The sequence below is a fragment of the Oncorhynchus masou genome, unplaced genomic scaffold (genome assembly GCF_036934945.1).
Source record: "Oncorhynchus masou masou isolate Uvic2021 unplaced genomic scaffold, UVic_Omas_1.1 unplaced_scaffold_1901, whole genome shotgun sequence".
Lineage (NCBI taxonomy): Eukaryota > Metazoa > Chordata > Actinopteri > Salmoniformes > Salmonidae > Oncorhynchus > Oncorhynchus masou.
Genome location: NW_027008400.1, coordinates 16690 through 41182, shown reverse-complemented (window position 1 = coordinate 41182; position 24493 = coordinate 16690). Strand labels below are relative to the sequence as shown.

The 24493-nt window shown below is 46.4% G+C and overlaps 3 protein-coding genes across 5 annotated transcripts; 2 read left to right on the top strand and 1 right to left on the bottom strand.

Annotated features, from left to right (window-relative positions):
• The first annotated feature begins 221 nt into the window (after window positions 1-221).
• Window positions 222-3298, top strand: tmem86b (transmembrane protein 86B). Its single transcript, XM_064960026.1, has 3 exons — window positions 222-458; window positions 616-859; window positions 2315-3298. Exons 1-3 carry the CDS (start codon window positions 408-410, stop codon window positions 2767-2769), a joined length of 750 nt encoding a protein of 249 aa, XP_064816098.1. The 5' UTR covers window positions 222-407; the 3' UTR covers window positions 2770-3298.
• A 122-nt stretch (window positions 3299-3420) lies between these two features.
• Window positions 3421-11834, bottom strand: hspbp1 (HSPA (heat shock 70kDa) binding protein, cytoplasmic cochaperone 1). 3 transcript variants are annotated; one of them, XM_064960022.1, is made up of 8 exons: window positions 11647-11834; window positions 10911-11041; window positions 10567-10780; window positions 8630-8854; window positions 8236-8391; window positions 7923-8019; window positions 7720-7831; window positions 3421-4556 (listed from the first exon to the last, which is right to left on the bottom strand). In XM_064960022.1, the coding sequence occupies exons 2-8, from the start codon at window positions 11028-11030 to the stop codon at window positions 4476-4478; spliced, it is 1005 nt and encodes a 334-aa protein (XP_064816094.1). In that variant the 5' UTR covers window positions 11031-11041; window positions 11647-11834; the 3' UTR covers window positions 3421-4475. The 3 variants fall into 3 exon arrangements, with proteins under 3 accessions (XP_064816094.1, XP_064816096.1, XP_064816095.1); XM_064960024.1 differs by having other exon boundaries at window positions 7923-8013; XM_064960023.1 differs by having other exon boundaries at window positions 10911-11036.
• A 2791-nt stretch (window positions 11835-14625) lies between these two features.
• LOC135532539 (elongation factor Tu, mitochondrial-like) lies at window positions 14626-23728 on the top strand. The gene is made up of 10 exons (XM_064960021.1): window positions 14626-14706; window positions 15330-15376; window positions 15602-15746; window positions 15960-16126; window positions 17382-17651; window positions 18999-19131; window positions 20760-20864; window positions 22060-22211; window positions 23057-23176; window positions 23286-23728. Exons 1-10 carry the CDS (start codon window positions 14637-14639, stop codon window positions 23454-23456), a joined length of 1380 nt encoding a protein of 459 aa, XP_064816093.1. The 5' UTR covers window positions 14626-14636; the 3' UTR covers window positions 23457-23728.
• Window positions 23729-24493: the final 765 nt, after the last annotated feature.

The window sequence follows — 24493 nt, the reverse complement described above, 5'->3', positions numbered from 1 at the left end:
AGAGTCATGTGTCCTACTGAACACAGCCCGGTTCAGAGCCATGTCTTAATACATGGCTCTGGCCCAGTTCAACTTCACCCTCAAGTTGATGATGTCACTTATCTGGTCTAGTTGGATGGGCCAAGGGTCACTACTGGCAGAGTTGAACGGAAAACTGAGAGGAGGAGACATTGGTCATTGATTATAACTGAGCAATCTGACAGATAACGTGTCACTGTGATTGGTCCAAAGTTCAATGTCGACCGGCACCAAGAGACAGGGACACACTCAGACAGACTGAACCAGTGGAGAGAGAAGAGACAGAGAAGTCCAGAGGAAAAGAGAAACACATGAAATCCTCTGGAAGGAGGCAGGACTGAAGGAAACCAGTACAGCCCAGATACACACAGCTCTTGGTTCTGAGAGAGATGGACATCCTTGAAACAGCCGCCTATGACCGAAGACAGCGCAGGAACACGGTATGATCCTTACCTCTAAACTCACACACACACACACACACACACACATTTTTTGTGTTAATATATAATAATGTAATTATTTTAAATCTCTCATATTAACTACCTCCCTTCTTCCTCTCCTCTCACCTCCCTCTCTCTCTCTCTCTCTCTCTCTCAGTACTGTGTTCTGCTACTCTCTCTCTCGCCGTTCTTCCTGGCCATCGCTGTCTACTTCTATCTGTGGATCCCTGACTCCTCCCCCTCCATCCTCGCTGCGGCTATTAAGGCCGCCCCTGTCATCTCATTGGCTCTCCTGGTGCTGAGCTACAAAGGGGGGAGGAGTCTCCTCGGCGTGGCGGGGGGCCTGATCTTCTCGGCAGGCGGAGACTGTTGCCTTATATGGCCCGAGCTGTTTCTCCATGGTAACGAGAGCTTTTTCTACTGCTACTGATAAAGTCCTGCAGACACTGCAGACATGGCAGATAGACTAGAGGTTAGAGAGGGCAAGCCAGAAACTGGAGGGTTGGCAGTTTGAATCCCATGTCTGACTGGATGTCACTGGAGGGTTGGCAGTTTGAATCCCATGTCTGACTGGATGTCACTGGAGGGTTGGCAGTTTGAATCCCATGTCTGACTGGAGGGTTGGCAGTTTGAATCCCATGTCTGACTGGAGGGTTGGCAGTTTGAATCCCATGTCTGACATGGAGGGTTGGCAGTTTGAATCCCATGTCTGACTGGAGGGTTGGCAGTTTGAATCCCATGTCTGACTGGAGGGTTGGCAGTTTGAATCCCATGTCTGACACCGAGGGTTGGCAGTTTGAATCCCATGTCTGACTGGAGGGTTGGCAGTTTGAATGCCATGACTGACTGGAGGGTTGGCAGTTTGAATTCCATGTCTGACTGGAGGGTTGGGTTTGAATCCCATGGACTGGAGGGTTGGCAGTTTGAATCCCATGTCTGACTGGAGGGTTGGCAGTTTGAATCCCATGTCTGACTGGAGGGTTGGCAGTTTGAATCCCATGTCTGACTGGAGGGTTGGCAGTTTGAATCCCATGTCTGACTGGAGGGTTGGCAGTTTGAATCCCATGTCTGACTGGAGGGTTGGCAGTTTGAATCCCATGTCTGACTGGAGGGTTGGCAGTTTGAATCCCATGTCTGACTGGAGTACTCTGACATACTTCAATGACTATAAACCATGTATGGCTAATATGGCAAGGTATGCCAGCAGCATACCACCCTGCATACCACTGCTGGCTTGCTTCTGAAGCTAAGCAGGGTTGGTCCTGGTCAGTTTCTGGATGGGAGACCAGATGCTGCTGGAAGTGGTGTTGGAGGACCAGTAGGAGGCACTCTTCCCTCTGGTCTAAAACAATATCCCAATGGCCCAGGGCAGTGATTGGAGACACTGCCCTGTGTAGGGTGCTGTCTTTCGGATGGGACGTCAAACAGGTGTCCTGACTCTTTGAGGTCATTAAAGATCCCATGGCACTTATCGTAGGAGTGTTAACCCTGGTGTCCTGGCTAAATTCCCAATCTGTCCCTCAAACATCACGGTCACCTAATAATCTCCAGATTACAATTGGCTTCTTCATTCACCTGCTCTCCCCTGTAACTATTCCCCAGGCTGTTGCTGCAAATGAGAACGTGTTATCAGTCAACTTACCTGGTAAATAAATGGCGCCATCAACTGCTGTTGTGCACTTGAGCAAGACACTCAACCCACAACTGCTGCTCTTGGGGTGTTGCACTGCAGCTGACTGTCTGCTCCAACCGCTCTGCTTGTCTTGTTGGGAGGATAAAGCACATAGACAAATCTCTATTTCAGGTGGAATACAGGCAATAAATTCATGTTGTTGTCTCTCTAATCCTCTCCTCAGGAATGGCCTCCTTTGCCTTGGCCCACCTGCTCTACTCCCTCACCTTCCTCTCCACTCGTTACTCCTCCCCCAGCTCCTCCTCTTCCTTGTCCTACTTCTTCTGCCTGCTCCTGTGGCTGCTGGGGGGAGGCCTCTACGCTTACCTCTTCCCTTTCCTGCAGAAGACGCCGGACGCGGCCGCCCTGACTCCCGGCGTCGGGGTGTACGTGGCTCTGATCGTCCTGATGGCTACGCTGGCGGTCCGCACCCGCCGACCGCTGATCATGCTGGGCAGTTTGATCTTCATGACCTCTGACCTGACGCTGGCGCTGCAGACCTTCAAAGTGACAGAGCCCCTGGAGCACGGCAGGCACATCGTCATGACGACGTACTACCTGGCGCAGCTGCTGATCGCCGTGGGTGACATCAAGGCCGCGGAGGGCGGGGATGAGTTTGCCAAATGGAAGAAATCTTAGTTAAGGGGTTATGTCAGATAGGGGCCAGGTCCCAATTTTCCACCCTGCTCCCGAAGTGTACAAACAACTGTCCCCTTCTCACATGGACTTTACAATGGTGGAAACTCCCTCCAGCCAATGCCCACTTATACTAAGCTCATGCTTTTAAATCAATGACAGGGAGTGTTCAAGTGCACAATTCTGGAAAAGGGTGGAGAATCGGGACGTTGCCATGGAAAGCAAACTGGGGACTACCGTTCTCTGACGAGTCGGCAGCTATAGGAACTTCAGGCTGTTTGTTGAGACGACACTGAGGCAGAAAGAAGTTGAAAAGGGAAGATTCCCCCCCATAGAAAATCCTCTTTTTATTAAACTAAACCTCCGAGTATCAGGACAGTCTGTCCGTTTGTTGAGAAAGCTCAGGGATGGGAAACATAACCACTGCCCAAATTCAGACAGCTCCATGCAAGGACTGAGATTGACATGACAGTATTTTCCAAAGCCCAGAATAAAGTTAAATTTAGTGAAGGAGAATGATATTTCTATGTCTGAAAACAGTCCTGCGGTCTTAAAGACATGATTTGAGATGTGATGCACTTGTTAGTTGTGATTTATCAGACACATTCTGTATAACGGTCTGTTGATATGAAGAGACGATTCTTAGAAATGAAGTCCCTTATGAAAAAATTAAATGTTCATTTATTCATGCTGAAAAATAAACAAAGTTGTGTTACATATTTCATGTTATTTCAGACGTAAGAACTCTGCAAAAGTCACCCATTATGTTTATAGACACAGACAAGACAAACACCTCAACAAAACGTCAACAAATGGTGGATATTCTGAATGAAAGACAGTCATTAAAGCCAAACACAAGAAGCCAACAGAAATGCCTTATGGGTAGAGTGAAACTTGATCAAAATGGATTCTAATAAAACATCTGACTAATGAAGCTGAAAGCTGCTAAATGGGTAACACCTTATTTTACAGCCTAATTACCTGCTATTTATTCAGAAACATAAGAACTATTTTATGTAGTTTAAGTGTATATTACTTAGTGTTTTCACTTGGTAAATAATTTTAACAAATACAAGAGGATACCAATTATTACCAAGTAACGTCACACTATGCCAGATAAATAAATGGTGACGGGGCTGTGAAATCGCATTACCATTAAATGTGACATCTGATATTTTATGTGTGGAATCTGAGGGATTGTTGGGCCAGAATCCAAGGGTCAAAGCTTCTCTAATCTGTTCTCTTCAGCAGCTTAACAGCAACAGGTGGAGTACATCACAAAGCAGGATCAGATTACCTGAAGAAATGTTCAGAAATGACTTATGGTGCTATCAGAAAATAAAATATTGTATCTTTATTCAACCAGGAAAACAACTTTGAAGTAAGAAACCTCTTTTGCAAGAGGTCAGCAGGAAGTAGTCAGGTGTAGATCATAATGAACATAATGATATATAGACTGGACATGGTAGAAGTGACTGAACACAAGAGATAGAAGTTTATCTGCGTCGCCTGGTGACAGTGATTAGTGAAGCACCCTCTGCTCTCGAAAGCCTGCAACACTCTTAGATCCAGCCACCCTGTAACATGGGTCTAAATGGACAACGACATCAGCATATTTTCCTCAAGGAGTTTATTTTTTTAAAATAATGTCCTCCTATGTCTCCTAGCCAATGACGGCACTGCAGGAGAAGTGGAGGACCAGTTGGATTTCAGCGATCCATTCCACTGTCGTCAGGTTGCCGTCTGCAGAAACAAGCAGAACGCAAGCGCTTGCAGAACTCCAACTCTTCCTATAAAGAGGAGACCAGAGGAAGGAATTAAGACAGGATGCAGCCTAGTGGCAAATAAGTAACAATATATACCTGGCAAAACATTGTGGGGAATCAATACATTATTCCATGTTATTAGCCATGCACCTTGAGAGAGGGGAAAGACCGGAGGGCCAGAATGAAAAGGTGCTTTTAGAGGGGTGGTATTAGAGATGGAGAGGAGACACATGGGGAGTGATGGTATTAGAGATGGAGAGGAGACACATGGGGAGTGACGGTATTAGAGGTGGAGAGGAGACACATGGGGAGTGACAGTATTAGAGATGGAGAGGAGACACATGGGGAGTGACAGTATTAGAGATGGAGAGGAGACACATGGGGAGTGACAGTATTAGAGATGGAGAGGAGACACATGGGGAGTGACAGTATTAGAGATGGAGAGGAGACACACGGGGAGTGACAGTGTTAGAGATGGAGAGGAGACACACGGGGAGTGACAGTATTAGAGATGGAGAGGACACACATGGGGAGTGACAGTATTAGAGATGGAGAGGAGACACACGGGGAGTGACAGAGGGTGGTATTAGAGATGGAGAGGAGACACATGGGAAGTGACAGAGGGTGGTATTAGAGATGGAGAGGAGACACATGGGAAGTGACAGTATTAGAGAATTAGAGATGGAGAGGAGACACATGGGGGAGTGACAGTATTAGAGATGGAGAGGAGACACATGGGGGAGTGACAGTATTAGAGATGGAGAGGAGACACATGGGGAGTGACAGTATTAGAGAATTAGAGATGGAGAGGAGACACATGGGGGAGTGACAGTATTAGAGATGGAGAGGAGACACATGGGGAGTGACAGAGGGTGGTATTAGAGATGGAGAGGAGACACATGGGGAGTGACAGTATTAGAGAGAGATGGAGAGGAGACACATTGACAGTATTAGAGATGGAGAGGAGACACATGGAGAGGAGGGGAGTGACAGTATTAGAGATGGAGAGGAGTCACATGGGGAGTGACAGAGGGTGGTATTAGAGATGGAGAGGAGACACATGGGGAGTGACAGAGGGGACAGTATTAAGGCTTCAGATGGCGTCTAGATGGAGAGGAGACCACTGTGACCTATTAGAGATTCAAAGACAGTTGACTTGAAAGAGGAGACACAAACAGTATTAGAGATGCAAGGAGACCATGGGGGAGTGACATCTTGAGATGCTGTAGTCAGTTTACACGTATTAGAGATGCAGAGGAGACACATGGGGGAGTGACAGTATTAGAGATGGAGAGGAGACACATGGGGAGTGACAGTATTAGAGATGGAGAGGAGACACATGGGGAGTGACAGTATTAGAGATGGAGAGGAGACACATGGGGAGTGACAGTATTAGAGATGGAGAGGAGACACATGGAGAGGAGACACATGGGGGGAGTGACAGTATTAGAGATGGAGAGGAGACACATGGGGAGTGACAGTATTAGAGATGGAGAGGAGACACATGGGGGAGTGACAGTATTAGAGATGGAGAGGAGACACATGGGGAGTGACAGTATTAGAGATGGAGAGGAGACACATGGGGGAGTGACAGTATTAGAGATGGAGAGGAGACACATGGGGGAGTGACAGTATTAGAGATGGAGAGGAGACACATGGGGGAGTGACAGTATTAGAGATGGAGAGGAGACACATGGGGGAGTGACAGTATTAGAGATGGAGAGGAGACACATGGGGAGTGACAGTATTAGAGATGGAGAGGAGACACATGGGGAGTGACAGTATTAGAGATGGAGAGGAGACACGGGGGAGTGACAGTATTAAAGATGGAGAGGAGACACATGGGGAGTGACAGTATTAGAGATGGAGAGGAGACACATGGGGAGTGACATTATTAGAGATGGAGAGGAGACACAGGGGGGTGACAGTATTAGAGATGGAGAGGAGACACATGGGGAGTGACAGTATTAGAGATGGAGAGGAGACACATGGGGAGTGACAGTATTAGAGATGGAGAGGAGACACATGGGGAGTGACAGAGGGACAGTATTAGAGATGGAGAGGAGACACATGGGGAGTGACAGTATTAGAGATGGAGAGGAGACACATGGGGGAGTGACAGTATTAGAGATGGAGAGGAGACACATGGGGGAGTGACAGTATTAGAGATGGAGAGGAGACACATGGGGAGTGACAGTATTAGAGATGGAGAGGAGACACATGGGAAATGACAGTATTAGAGATGGAGAGGAGACACATGGGGGAGTGACAGTATTAGAGATGGAGAGGAGACACATGGGGAGTGACAGTATTAGAGATGGAGGAGACACATGGGGAGTGACAGAGGGTGGTATTAGAGATGGAGAGGAGACACATGGGGGGGGGGAGTGACAGAGGGGCAGTATTAGAGATGGAGAGGAGACACATGTCCTCCTCCCTTCAAAGACAGTTGTATTAAAGATGGAGAAAATGGGCGGAGACATCTTGAGATGCTGTAGTCAGTTTACACGTATTAGAGATGGAGAGGAGACACATGGGGAGTGACAGTATTAGAGATGGAGAGGAGACACATGGGGAGTGACAGAGGGTGGTATTAGAGATGGAGAGGAGACACATGGGGAGTGACAGAGGGGCAGTATTAAGGCTTCAGATGGCGTCTAGCCAGACCACTGTCCTCCTCCCTTCAAAGACAGTTGCTTGAAAAACGAGAAAAAAGCGGCAACAGTCCCGTTCGTCCATCTTGAGATGCTGTAGTCAGTTTACACTTCCTCAAAATAGTCTGAATTCATCTAAGATCACTTAAGTTATGTTATTACTTTTGACGTTTAGTTGTGCAATTTTACATCTAGTTAATATGTTTGGTGCAGTATAAAAAAATAAAAATTAAATGTGCATGTGAACGAGTCTGTCTGTCGTTGAATGATAAACACTTAATTTAAGACTGACGAAGGGTCGTAGTAGACTTCAGCTACCGAAATTCAGTTTGCCTCGAGAAAAAAGTGCATGAACAGCCGAACCCTCGCCAAAGACCAAAAACATCACAATACCTCATAATATATACACAAACTGTTCCAAACTGTTCCGGATGGGAAGCAATCGGACGCCTTTAGAGAGATGGAGAGGTTCATGGGTCACATGGGAAGTGAAAGAAGGAGAAGAGTGGAGAAAAGTGTGTCGGGGTACCAACCTGACACTCCTCTCTCCCCTGCAGATCCTCAGCCCGCTGGTTGAGCATCTCCTCCAGCCCCAAGGTAGGGCTCTGACAGTCCCTCAGACCCAGAGGACTCTCCTCCACCAGGCTGCAGACAGAGAGGTTTTCTTTTAGTGAAGCTCCATTGAGAAGACATTGCAACTTTCAAGACATTTTCTCTGTGTGTTCACATGTATTACCAGCAGAGGGCGCCGAGCACGTGCTCGTGAAAGGAGGAGTGTGGCGTGCGTAGAACGGACACCAGCTGTTGCACCATACCCATGGAGAGAACTGTATCTGAGAGAGGAAGAGATAGTATATTGCCACACAAGGACACATTTATTTAGTTATGATCCAAATAACCCAGTTCAAATCAGTTCTTACATCAGGGGGACACAATCAGGATCGTCTCTAGACACCACCAATAACAACACACAGCTGCAAACAGAGACAGTCTCTAGTCTCCAAATGAGTCTCGCAGTCAGACAGAGAGGACCTGTTATTCTCACACACCTTTATGCTCTGGGTGGACTGTGAGCAGGTTGAGGAGTAAGAAAGACGACTTGGTCCTCAGTTTCTGGTTGTCAGACTGCATGCCTCTCATCAGCACAGAGAAGCCATCGTGAGACAGGAAGGCCCTGAGACCTACTTCCTGCTCCCGCACCAGACCTGATGGAGAGAGAGAGTTATTGTGTGGTACTTCACTGATGCTCAGATCTAAATTAACTCCTATCAGCAGCACCCAGGCCAGCAGGACTTCACTTAGATCTGAGAGGAACACGAGATATTAGCAATATTTTAACCTTGCCTTTTGATAGGCTAGAGTTCTCTCTCATGATTCGGGATTTGCGCAATGGTGGAATGTGCTCCCCATGTTGTTTGTATCTATCCAAGGGGCAACACTTACAGGAGACAGCGTAGAGGGCCTTCACTCGAACGGTGGGGTGGGGATCTGAGTCGGTCAACTGTAGCAGTTTGGGTAGCGCCCCCTTGCTGAGTAAGTGGCACTGCACTTGGGGCATGTTCTGGGCACAGGAGGCGATGAGCTGGGCACCACGCCACCTCACGCTGCCCTGAGGATGGTTCAAGCACTGTGACATACACAGGTCCAACCCACCCAGGGTCATCAGGTCTGACACAGACAGACCAGAGACAATACACACAGTATTATTATTAATGAATAGAACTTGTCCTTCATGTCCATGTTGATCTGTCTTTACTGTAAAATACAGAGCATTAGGACGGTATTCAGACCCCTCGACTTTTTACACATTTTGTTACATTACAGCCTTACTCAAATTTATTACAAATGTTTTTCATCACACACTATACCCCATAATGATAGAGTAAACAGGTTTTTAGAAATGTTTGCAAATATATTAAAAAGAATAAACAGAAATACCTTATTTACATAAGTACTCAGACCCTTTGCTATGAGACTCGAAATTGAGCTCAGGTCCATCCTATTTCCATTGACATTCCTTGAGATGTTTCTACAACTTGGAGTCCCTCTGTGGTAAATGAAATTGATTGAACATGATTTAGAAAAGGCACACACCTGTCTATATAAAGGTCCCGCAGTTGACAGTGCGTGTCAGAGCAAAAACCAAGCTATGAGAATGAAGGAAAATTCCATAGAGCTCCGAGACAGGATTGTGTCGAAACACAGATCTGGGGAAGTGCACCAAAAATGTCTGCAGCATTGAAGGTCCCCAAGAACAGTGGCCTCTATCATTCTAAAAATGGAAGAAGTTTGGAACCACCAAGACTCTTCCTAGAGCTGGCTGCCAGGCCAAACTGAGCAATTAGGGTGGAAGGGCCTTGGTCAGGGAAGTGACCAAGAATCCGATGGTCACTCTGACAGAGCTCCAGTTCCTCTGTGAAGATGGGAGAACCTTCCAGAAGGACAACCATCTCTGAAGCACTCCACCAATCAGGCCTTTATGGTAGAGTGGCCAGACAGAAGCCACACCTCAAAAGGAGTGAAGGCCCGCTTGGCGTTTGCCAAAAGGGACCTAAAGACTCTCAGACCATGAGAAGTAAGATTATCTAGTCTGATGAAACCAATATTGAACTCCTTGGCCTGAATGTCAAGCATCACATCTGGAGGAAACCTTGCACCATCTCAACAGTGAAGCATGGTGGTGGCAGCATCATGCTGTGGGGATGTTTTTCAGCAGCAGGGACTGGGAGATCAGTCAGGACCGAGGGAAAGATGAACGGAGCAAAGTACAGAGAGGTCATTGATGAAAACCTCCTCCAGAGCACCCTGGACCTCAGACTGAGGCGAAGGTTCTACTTCACAACGACCCTTAGCACACAGCCAAGACAACGCAGGAGTGGCTTAGGGACAAGTCCAGAGCCCAGACTTAAACCCGATTGAACATCTCTAGAGACCTGAAAATAGTTGTGCAGCGACGCTCCCCATCCAACCTGACACAGCTTGAGAAGATCTGCAGAGAAGAATGGGAGAAACTCCCCAAATACACGTGTACCAAACTTGTAGCGTCATACCCAAAAAGATGAGTTACTAATTGCTATTAAAGGTGATTAAACAAAGTACTGAGTAAAGAGTCTGAATATTTATGTAAATGTGATATTTCAGGTTTTTTTGCTTTGTCATTATGGGGTATTGTACGTAGTTTAATCCATTTTAGAATAAGGTAACAAAATGTGAAAAAAAGGTCAAGGGGTCTGAATGCAATGTATAAAACTACAGCAACTTAAAGTTGAATTTGATATTGTTTTAACTAGGGTCCATCAAAGACAGTGGAATCTTTCATTTGGGTCACAAGTTGAAGTGTAATTTCTTTACATCAGCACCTGTTTCTTGGCATGTCTCACCTCTGGCATTGTCTAGGTTCTCACACAGCTCTGAGAGAAACTCCAGTGCCCCTTCTGTCTCCCCCTCTTCATCCTCTCCTTCCTCCTCTCCCTCTCTCCCCCTCTCACACCCTCCATCTCTCAGCAGAACACGCATACACTCCTTCATCTGTTCCACCTCGCTGTTCTGTCCTTTGGCCACTTCCGCAAGAGCTCCTTTCAACCATTCTTTCCTCTGTAACAAAAGTGACATTACAGTCAATGTAAAATTGGTTGTCAATGTAACAAGTTGTTGTGAGATCTGCTAATCTACACAGTCATCTGTAATGAAGACGACCTGGGAGGTGACCAAGAAGGACCATTACCTCTTCTGACATGGGTTCAGGGAGGGCGGGTCCATCTGCAGCAGAGCCAGCCTCCACAGCCAATCGAAGGACACCCTGGAGGTTTTGGGGATGTCTCCTGTTGCGTTGGTCTTCTGCCATGATGCTCTGTGCTGATGAGAAAAATGGGTGAAATTATTCCAGAACTTGTTTGTCAATGTATTATTCCCCAAATTTGGCACTGAATTGTGGTCAGAAAGCAAAATCAACCTATGCACTTTAACGTTCAATTAACTGCTGATTGCAATTAGGGTTCCAATTTGCTCTACAAGTTCTGACATGGATCAGTATTATTCTATAGTATATTGATAGTAATTTTAGCCTGATCTCCAGGAAGCAGCTACGGGGCATTACAAGATCCGCAGGTTCCTGCCCACTGACATTCCATTCTCAAATAAATCAACTAACCACAGCCTGGTTTGGTATTAAAGTGGTTGTAACTAACGTTAGCAAGGTAAGTGACGAAGAATTTGACTTTTTTATCCCTGACACTAGGCCTTGCTAACAGCGAGCAAGTTGCTGGCTATGAAAGTTGTCACATAAATATCAAGCACATACAGAATAACGTTAGCTGGGTAGGTTTAGCTATTTTGAGAGCTACATCAAAGGTCTTGGGTAGGCTACAAAGCCAGAAAGAAAGCTATCCTACTAGCTACTGTTAGCACAGTAAACAACATGTCAGGCAGTTTGACGTAGCTGGGCTGCTCTTTTTACTTGCCTGTTTGTTCAAAACGCCGAGTGTCACAATGTTAAGGTTGGTTCTTAATTCACTGCCCTTTAATACTGTACAAGAATGTAACGGTACTAGAACATTCTAGTTGAGTCCGAAGCTATTTGCTGTGCGTAGAATCATCATGCGTTTCAGAGGAAGCCATTCTTCTTCTTCTGTGGGTTTCATGGCGGACGACAACCCCAAAAGGTGTATTGCCGCCACCAACTGGATAGGATCAAATCAAATGTTATTTGTTACATGCGCCGATTACAACAGGTGTAGAGTGAAATGCTTACTTACAAGGCCTTAATCAACAATGCAGTTTTAAGAAAATATATATATTTTTAAATAAGAGATAAGAATAACAAATAATTAAAGAGCAGCAGTAAATAACAATAGTGGAGCTATATACAGTGGGACCCGGAACAGAGTCAATGTGTGGGAGCACCGGTGTCGAGGTAATTGAGGTACGTATGTACATATAGGTAGAGTTATTAAAGTGGCTATGCATAGATAATAACAGAGTAGCAGAAGCGTAGTGGGGGGGCAGTGATGCAACCCTTCAGGATGCTCTTGATGGTGCAGCTGTAAAACCTTTAGAGGATCTGAGGACCCATGCCAAATCTAGTCCACAATCATCTCCTTTGTCTTGTTTACATTGAGGGAGAGGTTGTTGTCCTTGCACCACACGGTCAGGTCTCTGACGTCTCATCGTTGTCGGTGAGGCCTACCACTGTTGTGTCGTCAGCAAACTTAAAGATGGTGTTGGAGTTGTGCCTGGCTGTGCAGTCATGAGTGAATAGGCAGTACAGAAGGGGACTGTGGACGCACTCCCATGTTGAGGATCAGCGTGGTGGATGTGTTGCTACCTACCTTTACCACCTGGGTGTGACCCGTCAGGAAGTTCAGGATCCAGTTGCAGAGGGAGGTGTTTAGTCCCAGGGTCGTTAACTGCGGTATGCAGTGATGAGCTTTGCACTATGGTGTTGAAATCTGAGCTGTAGTCATTGAATAGCCTTCTCACATAGGTGTTTCTTTTGTCCAGGTGGGAAAGGGCAGTGTTGAGTGCAATAGAGATGGCATCATCTTTGGATCTGTTGGTGCGTTATGCAGATTGGAGTGGGTCTAGGGTTTCTGGGATAATGGTGTTGATGTGAGCCATGATCAGCCTTTCACAGCATTTCATGGCTACAGACGTGAATGCTACAGGTCGGTAGTCATTTAGGCAGGTGATCTTAGTTTTCTTGGGCACAGGGACTATGGTGGTCTACTTGAAACATATTGGTATTACAGATTCCGACAGGTAGAGGTCGAAAATGTCAGTGAAGACACTTGCCAGTTGGTGAGTGCATGCTCGGAGTACACGTCCTGCAATCTGACCAGCGGCCTTGTAATGTTAGCCTGTTATAAGGTCTTACTCACATCGACTGCGGAGAGCATGATCACACAGTCATCCAGAACAGCTGATGCACTCATGCATGTTTCAGTGTTACTTGCCTCGAAGCGAGCATAGAAGATATTTAGCTCGTGTGGTAGGCTCGTGTCACTGGGCAGCTCGTGGATGTGCTTCCCTTTGTAGCCTGTAATAGTTTGCAAGCCCTGTGCCACATTCGACGGGCGTCGGAGCCGGTGTATTACAATTCGATCTTATTCCTGTATTGACGCTTTGCCTGTTTGATGGTTTGTTGGAGGGCATAGAGGGATTTCTTATAAGCTTCCGGGTTAGAGTCCCGCTCCTTGAAAGCGGCAGCTCTACCCTTTAGCTCAGTGCAAAAATTGCCTGTAATCCATGGCTTCTAGTTGGGGTATGCACGCACAGTCACTGTGGGGACGACGTCCTCGATGTGCTTATTGATAAAGCCAGTGACTGATGTGGTGTACTCCTCAATGCCATCTGAAGAATCCCAGAACATATTCCAGTCTGTGCGGGCAAAACAGTCCTGTAGTTTAGCATCTGCTTAATCTGACCACTTTTTTATAGACCGAGTCACTGGTGCTTGCTGCTTTCATTTTAGCTTGGAAGCAGGAATCAGGAGGATAGAGTTCTGGTCAGACTTACCAAATGGAGGGCGAGGGAGAGCTTTGTACGCATCTCTGTGTGTGGAGTAAAGGTGGTCTAGAATTTTTTTCACTCTGGTTGCACATTTAACATGCTGATAGAAATTAGGTGAAACTGATTTAAGATTCCCTGCATTAAATTACCCGGCCACTAGGAGCTCCACCTCTACATGAGCATTTTCCTGTTTTCTTACGGCGGAATACATCTCATTGAGTTCAGTTTTAGTGCCAGCCTTGGTCTGGTGGTATGTAGACAGCTACAAAAAATACAGATGAAAACTCTCTAGGTAGATAGTATGGTCTACACCGCCCCAACCCTACTTGTCTACTTGATACTTCCTTTGAAGTTAAGTAATTCTACTGTAAAAATGTACTCCAAAGTGTAAATAGGATAATGAAGGTAAGGTCAGTCTCGTCCAATACTGAGTTTTGTAAGTCAGTTCGTTACGACGTACTGGAAGGATGGGAATGTGTTACCTTCATGCCCACTTGCCCAGTAACAGGAGAGAAGCACTGGACTTAAGATGGTGGACTTTGTGGCCTTTTTAGCTATGGTAATTAATGGCACTGCCAAGGTGGAGAGAAGGTCCAGGGAGATATAAATCATTGTGGATGCAGCAGAGTGGTTTCTGGGGCTGAAAGATTTCTTATCAAAGGAGTTAAATGGAATATTGTCACAAGCCGTACCACCCTCTCAGGCCCTAGAGCCTGAGAAAGGAGATCTGGAGAATTGAAAGAAGGAAGAAGTGGGAGTTTTGTTTTGTCAATGTACTATTTTTATTTGGGTGGATAAAATTAGTTTCCCTACCACGTATGGATTTTCTTTTTACCTTGTTTTGGTTTCAACCCATCCAGTTGGTGGCGGCAACACACCTTTTTGGGTTGAAGTCCGCCATATAACCCACAGACGAAGAAGAAAAAGAAACGGTCACCATGTAATGACGTCACTTTCATCCGCTTGTCAGTCCAAGATGGCGGCGCTCGTTGGGCTTCGTGCATGTTTCTCTGGTTAGTTAAAGTTATACAACGCATTCACAACCACACGCCCAATATTGTAATTTACTGTGTTCAATTATTAATAATCTTTATTTACCATTATAATGTTTTGCTTTTTAATCGCGACGAAACGTATGTGGGGTTTGAATGAACCCTAGTGAGCAAGGATGCTGTAGCAGGCTAGCCGCTCGACTCGTTCCGCAGGCAGTGCAAGGTCACGTTAAATAATATTAGTTAAACGAGCTGTCTCTTGCGTTGTGAAAACGTTAGGCCTATCAGAAACGTGTCAGATACAGTTAAAAAGGAAATTAGTTTTCTAACGATGTAGCTAGCGTCAGAAACATTTGCAGTTTGAAAGAATAACATACGAGGAACAGTAATGTGTTTTGAGGTAGCTTAGGTTATAACAGATAACTAGCCTATACGCATTATGCATGGCCTAGCTTCGTCCCGCAACATAGTTAGTTGTATATAATAAACCCAATGTCTCAACATAATCCCTTATGTTGCAGGACGAAGCTAGATGGCCCTAAGCCATGTATGTACACCTTGTGATATTTAGCTAGCGACTTCTCTTGACACAGTCGACGGTCTCGGGAGTCCACCTGATTATTAAATACATGTTATCGTTCTAGCCCTTCAGCTTTCCTCACCGGGTCTTCTGCACAGCTCCTATAAACTGGTGAGTACCTAGATGGTGTTTTGAGTATGCATTCATTCACACATCCTATGGCTAACCAATCAGGGATATAAAGTTACAGTCCTAGGGGGTAGTAATGTTTGCTGGTTTTAGTAATGCTTTGGGTGGCAAAAACTGGGTTGCCTTTTTTAACTGATCTCCTGCCCATATGCGTCTTCTGGCCCTGCTGTCCATCAAACACTCTTCTTCATCCTTTTTCTCTTTCAGTGTGCAGTGCCATTTACTCGGCGGAACTTTGCAGCAGAGGCCAAGGCCAAGAAAACATACGCAAGAGACAAGCCCCATGTGAACATTGGCACGATTGGCCATGTTGACCATGGCAAGACAACTCTAACGGCTGCCATCACCAAAGGTAACTGATGTCACCTTTTATTTTTCTCATTTTACATCTATTATTGAATTCAAACTAAGCCGATAACAAGCGTGCTTGAAACCCACTCAGTTACTGTGGACTGTTGACCAATCAAAGCATCTGCCAGCAAAATAACAATGTTCTGTCAGATGCTGTGTGTTCTCTATATATGATGCTATTGTATGTTTCTAATTGAGCCTTTGTGGTTCCTAGTGCTGGCTGAGGCTGGAGGCGCCCGCTATAAGAAGTATGAGGACATTGACAATGCCCCTGAGGAGAAGGCCAGGGGCATCACCATCAATGCATCCCATGTAGAGTACACCACAGCCAACAGACACTATGCACACACAGACTGCCCGGGCCATGCTGACTACGTCAAGGTAACACAAGCGCCTGAACACACATGTTATTCCCATTCTAAAGTCCACCACAAACCCATACCTCTCTGTTGCCTGGCTAACCTAACTCTTTGCTCCAGCCAAATGCCACGCTACGTCCACAGACTAGAGTTTTTTTCCCACAATGAGTCTGGATCTGCGTACCTACCTGACGATTTCTAGAACACAAACACAATGTAACCATTCTGATTGGTCCCAGAAACTGATTGGTTAGGCCAGAGCCAGAACACACGGGGGTAAAGTGGTGTTTTGAAAATTTGCCATTGGCTTTGATACTCTGATTGGTGAAAGACGATCTGATTGGTGAAAGATCAGCGGCACAGTCAGCCAGGACCGTCTCAGTAGGAGTGCTGTCAGGGTCAGGACTGCCAACCTGCACACACATCTCCAACTTCCTGAAGGGGAAGTTGACTAAACCACTCCGGACCTCCCCTACCCAACCTTTGGCCAACATCAGCACCACTTTGTCAGAAAATCCTAGGAAGAGCCCTGATTGTACATTTAAACGTATTTCTAGTTAACTAGGGCGGCAGGTTAGAGCGTTGGACTAGTAACCAAAACAAGATAGTCAACAGGTAAACATCTGTCGTTCTGCCCCTGAACAAGGCAGTTCAAGTACCTTTAACTGAGTTCTAAAATGAAAAGCAGCAATGACCATTAACAGTCCTGCTGAGGCAGTCTTCTGCCAACATCATTATTAGGTAAAGAAACTCAAATGTGTATTTGCCTATGATTTGAGCAGTGTGGGTATCGCGTGGGGTGGCAGGTACCTACGGGTTAAGAATGTTGGGCCAGTAACCAAAAGTTAGCTGGTTCAAATCCCTGAGCTGACTTGGTAATACATCTGTCTGTGCCCTTGAGCAAGGCACTTGACCATAATTGCTCCTGTAAGTTGCTCTGGAAAACAGTGGCTGCTAAATGACAAAACATGTAAAAACCATTATCTGTGGTGCCGAAGTGTTTGGCAGGTCTGTCATTTAAAAGGCAAAACCAATCCTAGATCTCTACTTCTACTAAGACACTTTGTGATTACGGGACCAGAATTTTAATGGGGGGTTTGAGGCTAGGGGCATTTTCTCAAGTTCACGTTGATTTGTCACAGCAGAGAGAACAGAACAGAGAGATGGTGACTAGCAGGCTCTTCCTCAACAATGCAGTATTCAGTATGAAAGGTAAAGAAATAGAGAATGACAGTTAGTTTGTCACACAAGGTGACATGTTGACCTTTCTCCTGTAGAACATGATCACAGGCACGGCTCAGCTGGACGGCTGCATCCTGGTGGTGGCGGCCACGGACGGACAGATGCCCCAGACCAGGGAGCACCTCCTGCTGGCCCGGCAGATCGGCGTGGAGCACGTGGTGGTGTTTGTGAACAAGGCGGATGCGGTGGAGGACAAGGAGATGCTGGAGCTGGTTGAGCTGGAGATCAGAGAGCTGCTCACAGAGTTTGGCTACGACGGTGAGAACACGCCCGTCGTCATCGGCTCGGCCCTCTGCGCCCTGGAGGTGAGTGCCTGGTACGAGGTAGGGTTGTGGTGGTGAATAACCTCACAACTTCAGACAGGCTGTCAGCTCGCTAGGAAGGTTGATCCATTGTATTTTATTTGACCATTTTAAAACACATACTGTTGCTTCAGCCATGTTCGTACAATAATACATACATGCAACATAATTGATATTTAAAAACACAAAGTCAACTGACTTATTTCAATGTGGTCCTTTTATGTAGCCTCAAATCCTCCTGGCCCCTCAAGCTTACATTAAACGTGAGCTTACGTTAAACGTGAGCTTACGTTAAACGTGAGCTTACGTTAAACGTGAGCTTACGTTAAACGTGAGCTTACGTTAAACACGAGCTTACGTTAAACACGAGCTTACATTAAACACGAGCTTACAGGGGTATCAGTCTGGCAGGGGTATCAGTCTGGCAGGGGTATCAGTCTGGCAGGGGTATCAGTCCGGCAGGGGTATCAGTCTGGCAGGGGTATCAGTCTGGCAGGGGTATCAGTCTGGTAGGGCTGCGACAGCATGAGCCCCGTCTTTTCTATCACCATTGCTTCAGACCAATCAGCATCCTCTGAACTATGGGATCGGTTTAGTTGATGACGGACCCGTAGCACCGTTGCTGACAGACAGTAGACAGACAGTAGACGATGCATGTAACGTCATACTTACAAGGTGATGGCTAAATATAAAGCTTTACAAGACAGTCTGAACTCTGCTAAATAAACTGTGCTCCCTATCAGAGCTGCTCCGTTCTGTGTGAAAGCATCTCATCTAAATTAGAGAACTGAAGGCTATCTGAGGTTACTGTGTCAAGACTTATTATTGATTCTGATGCAGTACACTAATCTCTACAGTTTGGCAAAAATATTAGGTGCAAATTCGTTAGATATACCCCTAGCTGATGTTGGGCTACAATATTTATTTTATTCTCACGTTGACATATTCTCACGTTGACATATTCTCATATTCTCACGTCAACATATTCTCATTTTCTCACGTTGATATATTCTCACGTTGACATATTCTCATATTCTCACGTTGACATATTCTCATATTCTCACGTTGATAATATTTGTCTTTTTTGGCTCATTTAGCCCATTTTTGTCCTGCTGTTCGACATGCCTTTCTCTTGAAAAATGGCAAGTGTTTGTCTTACTTCCGAAAAATGGCCTCTCTTCTGATTGGTTTGAAGGTGATTCAATCACTTTTGAATTAGTTTTGTGCAACGCCTCTTGGACCAAACGGCGTCCCTTCCAGACAGACAGTGCAGCGGTAATCAGTCTGGTGATTGAGGCTAACTTTTTGGTGAAACCTTCCCTGTTGTCTCATCTCGTCTAACCTCCCCAGAACAAACAGCCTGACCTGGGGGTGAACGCAGTGCTGAAGCTCCTAGCAGTAGTGGATGAATACGTCCCTCTGCCCAAGAGAGAGCTGGAGAAACCCTTCCTGCTGCCCATTGAGGGAGTCTACTCCATCCCAGGTGACTGACAACTAGCTCAAATTGGAAAGAAACCCAGATTTGTCTTTTAGTTAAAAAGCTGTTGCCACGACATGGTTTCTTCTCCTCTCTATGTCATTGATCTGACTCATTGTTAAGTTAATTAAAATGGCACCATTCAGAAGTACTGCAGGGATAAATTCAAGCTCTTCCACTGAGCACTTCAGATAGAAGGTGTTTCCTAATGAAAACATGACAATAGATAAAACACAGCGATAGGATCCCACTGTCCCGTGCATACAGAGCCTGTCCCCTTGCTCCCCATACAGAGCCTGTCCCCTTGCTCCCCATACAGAGCCTGTCCCCTTGCTCCCCATACAGAGCCTGTCCCCTTGCTCCCCATACAGAGCCTGTCCCCTTGCTCCCCATACAGAGTCCCCTTGCTCCCCATACAGAGCCTGCCCCCCCCCTTGCTCCCCATACAGAGCCTGCCCCCTTGCTCCCCATACAGAGCCTGCCCCCTTGCTCCCCATTACAGAGCCTGCCCCCTTGCTCCCCATTACAGAGCCTGCCCCCTTGCTCCCCATACAGAGCCTGCCCCCTTGCTCCCCATTACAGAGCCTGCCCCCTTGCTCCCCATTACAGAGCCTGCCCCCTTGCTCCCCATTACAGAGCCTGCCCCCTTGCTCCCCATTACAGAGCCTGCCCCCTTGCTCCCCATTACAGAGCCTGCCCCCTTGCTCCCCATTACAGAGCCTGCCCCCTTGCTCCCCTACAGAGCCTGCTCCCCATACAGAGCCTGCCCCCTTGCTCCCCATTACAGAGCCTGCCCCCTTGCTCCCCATTACAGAGCCTGCCCCCTTGCTCCCCATTACAGAGCCTGCCCCCTTGCTCCCCATTACAGAGCCTGTCCCCTTGCTCCCCATACAGAGCCTGTCCCCTTGCTCCCCATACAGAGCCTGTCCCCTTGCTCCCCATACAGAGCCTGCTGCCCCCCTTGCTCCCCATACAGAGCCTGCCCCCTTGCTCCCCATACAGAGCCTGCCCCCTTGCTCCCCATACAGAGCCTGCCCCCTTGCTCCCCATACAGAGCCTGCCCCCTTGCTCCCCATACAGAGCCTGCCCCCTTGCTCCCCATACAGAGCCTGCCCCCTTGCTCCCCATACAGAGCCTGCCCCCTTGCTCCCCATACAGAGCCTGCCCCCTTGCTCCCCATACAGAACCTGTCCCCTTGCTCCCCATACAGAGCCTGCCCCCTTGCTCCCCATACAGAGCCTGCCCCCTTGCTCGGCTCATCCCAGTGATTGTTCTGTCTGTGCAGCTTGTGTTTTGTGATGGGGACAACGTGCCTGTTTCCTGTACATCTCTGTGTAGGAATAATCAGTGTATCTGTAACATGCAGTTCTCCTCTCCCTGTCGTTGTGATTTAGTGCTGTCTGTGCAGCATGTGTTTTGTGATGGGGACAGTAACTGTTTGGAAGCACCTGTATCAGCTTCCTTTGTACCTTTCTGTTTCACTGTTTATTTGATTGATGCACGTGTGATGGACTTGTCCCCTCAGCTGTCAGTACTTCTGTCTCTGTTCTGATCTTTCTGCTGTTGTCTAACCACGTCTCTCTCTGGGTATCAACACCATTTATTAAACGTGTATTCATTCATCCCTCTTTCAGGCAGGGGTACGGTGGTGACTGGCACTTTGGAGAGGGGTGTCATTAAGAAGGGCGACGACTGTGAGTTTGTGGGGCACAACCGTGCCTTTAAGTCTGTGGTCACTGGTAAGTGAATGGGGAGCCACACCACTATAGAAAGATTGATTTCAATTTTAGAGCTGTAGCACACAGGGTAAAATATGCTGTAAAACTGTGTTCATATTACTATAATTATTCCTGTAAGTACAGTTTAACACTAATTGCTGTTCATTGTCACAGTGTACTGATAGAACTAGTCCTAACCCCTAGTACAGAGTGGTGACAGAACTAGCTCTAACCCCTAGTACAGAGTACTGACAGAACTACAACTAATCCCTAGTACAGAGTGGTGACAGAACTAGCCCTAACCCCTAGTAGAGTGTAGTGACAGAACTAGCTCTAACCCCTAGTACAGAGTGGTGACAGAACTAGCCCTAACCCCTAGTAGAGTGTAGTGACAGAACTAGCTCTAACCCCTAGTACAGAGTGGTGACAGAACTAGCCCTAACCCCTAGTAGATTGTAGTGACAGAACTAGCCCTAACTCCTAGTACAGAGTACTGACAGAACTAGCCCTAACCCCTAGTACAGAGTGGTGACAGAACTATCCGTAACCCCTAGTATAGTGTAGTTATAGAACTAGCCCTAACCCCTAGTACAGAGTGGTGACAGAACTAGCCCTAACCCCTAGTAGAGTGTAGTTATAGAACTAGCCCTAACCCCTAGTACAGAGTGGTGACAGAACTAGCCCTAACCCCTAGTAGAGTGTAGTTATAGAACTAGCCCTAACCCCTAGTACAGAGTGGAGACAGAACTAGCCCTAACCCCTAGTACAGAGTGGTGACAGAACTAGCCCTAACCCCTAGTACAGAGTGGTGACAGAACTAGCCCTAACCCCTAGTACAGAGTGGTGACAGAACTAGCCCTAACCCCTAGTACAGAGTGGTGACAGAACTAGCCCTAACCCCTAGTATAGTGTAGTTATAGAACTAGCCCTAACCCCTAGTACAGAGTGGTGACAGAACGAGCTCTAACCCCTAGTACAGAGTGGTGACAGAACTTGCTCTAACACCAAGTTACAACTACAACAGTTTCTCCACTGCACTTCTAGCACCAATTACCCACTAATAAGACTACTGGACAGTTACCCAAAATATCCCTCTGGTAACCCGTCAACTCCATCCTAAACCTCAAAACATACCATCGTTCTGAGTCTAATTGTTCTTCCTTCACCTCCCTTCTCCATCTCTTTCTTTCCCTCGCTCCCCCTCCCTCCTCCCCAGGCATTGAGATGTTTCACCAGTCTCTGGACAGAGCAGAGGCAGGAGATAACCTGGGGGCTCTGGTCCGAGGGCTGAAGAGGGAGGACATTAGGAGAGGGATGGTTATGAGCAAACCAGGCTCCATCCAGCCCCACCAGAAAGTCCAGGCCCAGGTCTGTATCATATCAGAAAGTCCAGGCCCAGGTCTGTATCATATCTATAAAGTCCAAAAGTCCGGGCCCAGGTCTGTATCATATCAGAAAGTCCAGGCCCAGGTCTGTATCATATCAGAAAGTCCAGGCCCAGGTCTGTATGATATCAGAAAGTCCAGGCCCAGGTCTGTATGATATCATAAAGTCCAGGCCCAGGTCTGTATCATATCATAAAGTCCAGGCCCAGGTCTGTATCATATCAGAAAGTCCAGGCCCAGGTCTGTATCATATCAGAAAGTCCAGGCCCAGGTCTGTATAATAAATAAATAAAGTCCAGGCCCAGGTCTGTATCATATCAGAAAGTCCAGGCCCAGGTCTGTATCATATCATAAAGTCCAGGCCCAGGTCTGTATCATATCAGAAAGTCCAGGCCCAGGTCTGTATCATATCAGAAAGTCCAGGCCCAGGTCTGTATCATATCAGAAAGTCCAGGCCCAGGTCTGTATCATATCAGAAAGTCCAGGCCCAGGTCTGTATCATACATAAATAAAGCCCAGGTCTGTATCTTCAGCTAGCAGCCCTAGTGGAGTGTGACCTCTAGATGTACTGTAGGCGTAGTGTTGCAGTCTCGTCTTCCCAGTATATCGTCTTCTGAAATAATTTCCCTTTATTCAGCATTTTAAATTTGACCCTCAACTATTTGATCAAATTAAATATGTCTGTCTAGAGCTATGGTATAGTATTTGTGGTATATTTGTAAATTGTGTTTATGTACTAGTGTGTTATTCTCATAGTCCAAGGTTAGGATACGTGTTCTTTAATGGAATGGATGTAGAATGTGTCATTTAAACATCTCTTCATCCCAGGTCTATGTTCTGAGTAAGGAGGAGGGAGGCAGACACAAGCCCTTTGTCAGTAACTTCATGCCTGTCATGTTCTCCCTCACCTGGGACATGGCCTGCAGGGTCTACCTGGCAGGAGACAAGGTATGTGTCCATCTGTCAATCTTTTTCCCCAGTGTGATTTGTGTATTCTGAAATAAAGTGTGTACCATAGTTCCAGGGCTGTGCTTTACCTTCTCCTCCTCTCTAACAGGACATGGTGATGCCAGGTGAAGACACATCTCTGACCCTCACGCTGCGCCAGCCTATGATTCTGGAGAAAGGTCAACGGTTCACTCTCAGAGATGGCAACAAAACTATTGGCACCGGCCTGGTTACTGACATACTGACCACCACAGAGGAAGACCAACACAACTGGGGCTGAGGAGAGAGAAGAAAATATGGGAGGGAAGGGAGGGGGACTAATGGTGGGGGAGGAAGGGGGACTAATGGTGGGGGAGGAAGCATCTAGCTGTCCAATATATTGGTCTTTAGACACACACACTGCAGTAAGGAGCTGTTCCGACTGCATGTCTCTCTGCTTTACTGACCAACCAGAAGACCCACAATGAGATGTTCATAGTTGTCTTTCTGTGAAAAGGCCAGACTGTCATTGTCCGCTTGTGTAATAAAATGTATTTAATAGTAAAACATCTACTTCATTGTTTGGTGACTTTGTATAATAAAGGTTTTCTAGATGCAGGTTTGGGCAGCAATAAGTCACCTGAACTAGCTGCTTCATATGCCATTTAGAAACTATTACAATATGGTATAGTAGTGAAATGTTTTTGTTCCATGTCAAATTAATCTTAGTTGGATCAACAAAACACCTTAAATGCCTTGGCACACATACTGTACACAATCCATGTCTGAAGGCTTAAAAATCCTTCTCCTCCCCTTCATCGACACTGAAGTGGATTTAACATGTGACATCAATAAGCGATCATAGCTTTCACCACACAGGTAGACCTATGTATTACTGTAGGAACATTCATAGCTGTAATTCAATCACAGACGGACACAATGTCTCACGGCAATATGAATAACAGCTTTACTTGGTATAAAGAACATGAAATACAGTTGAACGTAGATTAACACATAGAATGTAAGAAATGCTACATTTTCAAAAAGCCACAGTGCTCCAATAAAAACACAGCCGTGTACAACACAAGACAATCCTGAGACATATAATACACTGAAATACAGTCTGGTAAGATGTACAGTCACTAGGAAGACTATAAGGTTGTTGAGATGAAGAAGCTGACTATGGTAACACTGAACTACAGTCAATATGTATATAACGTGTCATTATAAAAGGAGGGCTTTTTACTAAGCTAACAGAACACCGGTACAATATTCAAACAAGAAAACTAAAAGTGTGTCTGAACCTCTCATCCCGTTTCTTCAGCCATACCCATCCAA

Bases quoted from the DNA above. Each gene is read 5' to 3' on its own strand.
- tmem86b (XM_064960026.1), top strand. From the start codon at position 408: ATGGACATCCTTGAAACAGCCGCCTATGACCGAAGACAGCGCAGGAAC. The intron at 459-615 runs GTATGATCCTTA...TCTCTCTCTCAG, and splicing joins GAAGACAGCGCAGGAACACG to TACTGTGTTCTGCTACTCTC. The intron at 860-2,314 runs GTAACGAGAGCT...TCCTCTCCTCAG, and splicing joins GCCCGAGCTGTTTCTCCATG to GAATGGCCTCCTTTGCCTTG.
- hspbp1 (XM_064960022.1), bottom strand. From the start codon at position 11,030: ATGGCAGAAGACCAACGCAACAGGAGACATCCCCAAAACCTCCAGGGT. The intron at 8,392-8,629 runs GTAAGTGTTGCC...TCTCTCCATCAG, and splicing joins GGCCCTCTACGCTGTCTCCT to GTCTGGTGCGGGAGCAGGAA. The intron at 8,020-8,235 runs GTGTGTGAGAAT...TTCCTCTCTCAG, and splicing joins AGTCCACCCAGAGCATAAAG to ATACAGTTCTCTCCATGGGT.
- LOC135532539 (XM_064960021.1), top strand. From the start codon at position 14,637: ATGACGTCACTTTCATCCGCTTGTCAGTCCAAGATGGCGGCGCTCGTT. The intron at 14,707-15,329 runs GTTAGTTAAAGT...TTATCGTTCTAG, and splicing joins GCTTCGTGCATGTTTCTCTG to CCCTTCAGCTTTCCTCACCG. The intron at 15,377-15,601 runs GTGAGTACCTAG...TTTCTCTTTCAG, and splicing joins TGCACAGCTCCTATAAACTG to TGTGCAGTGCCATTTACTCG.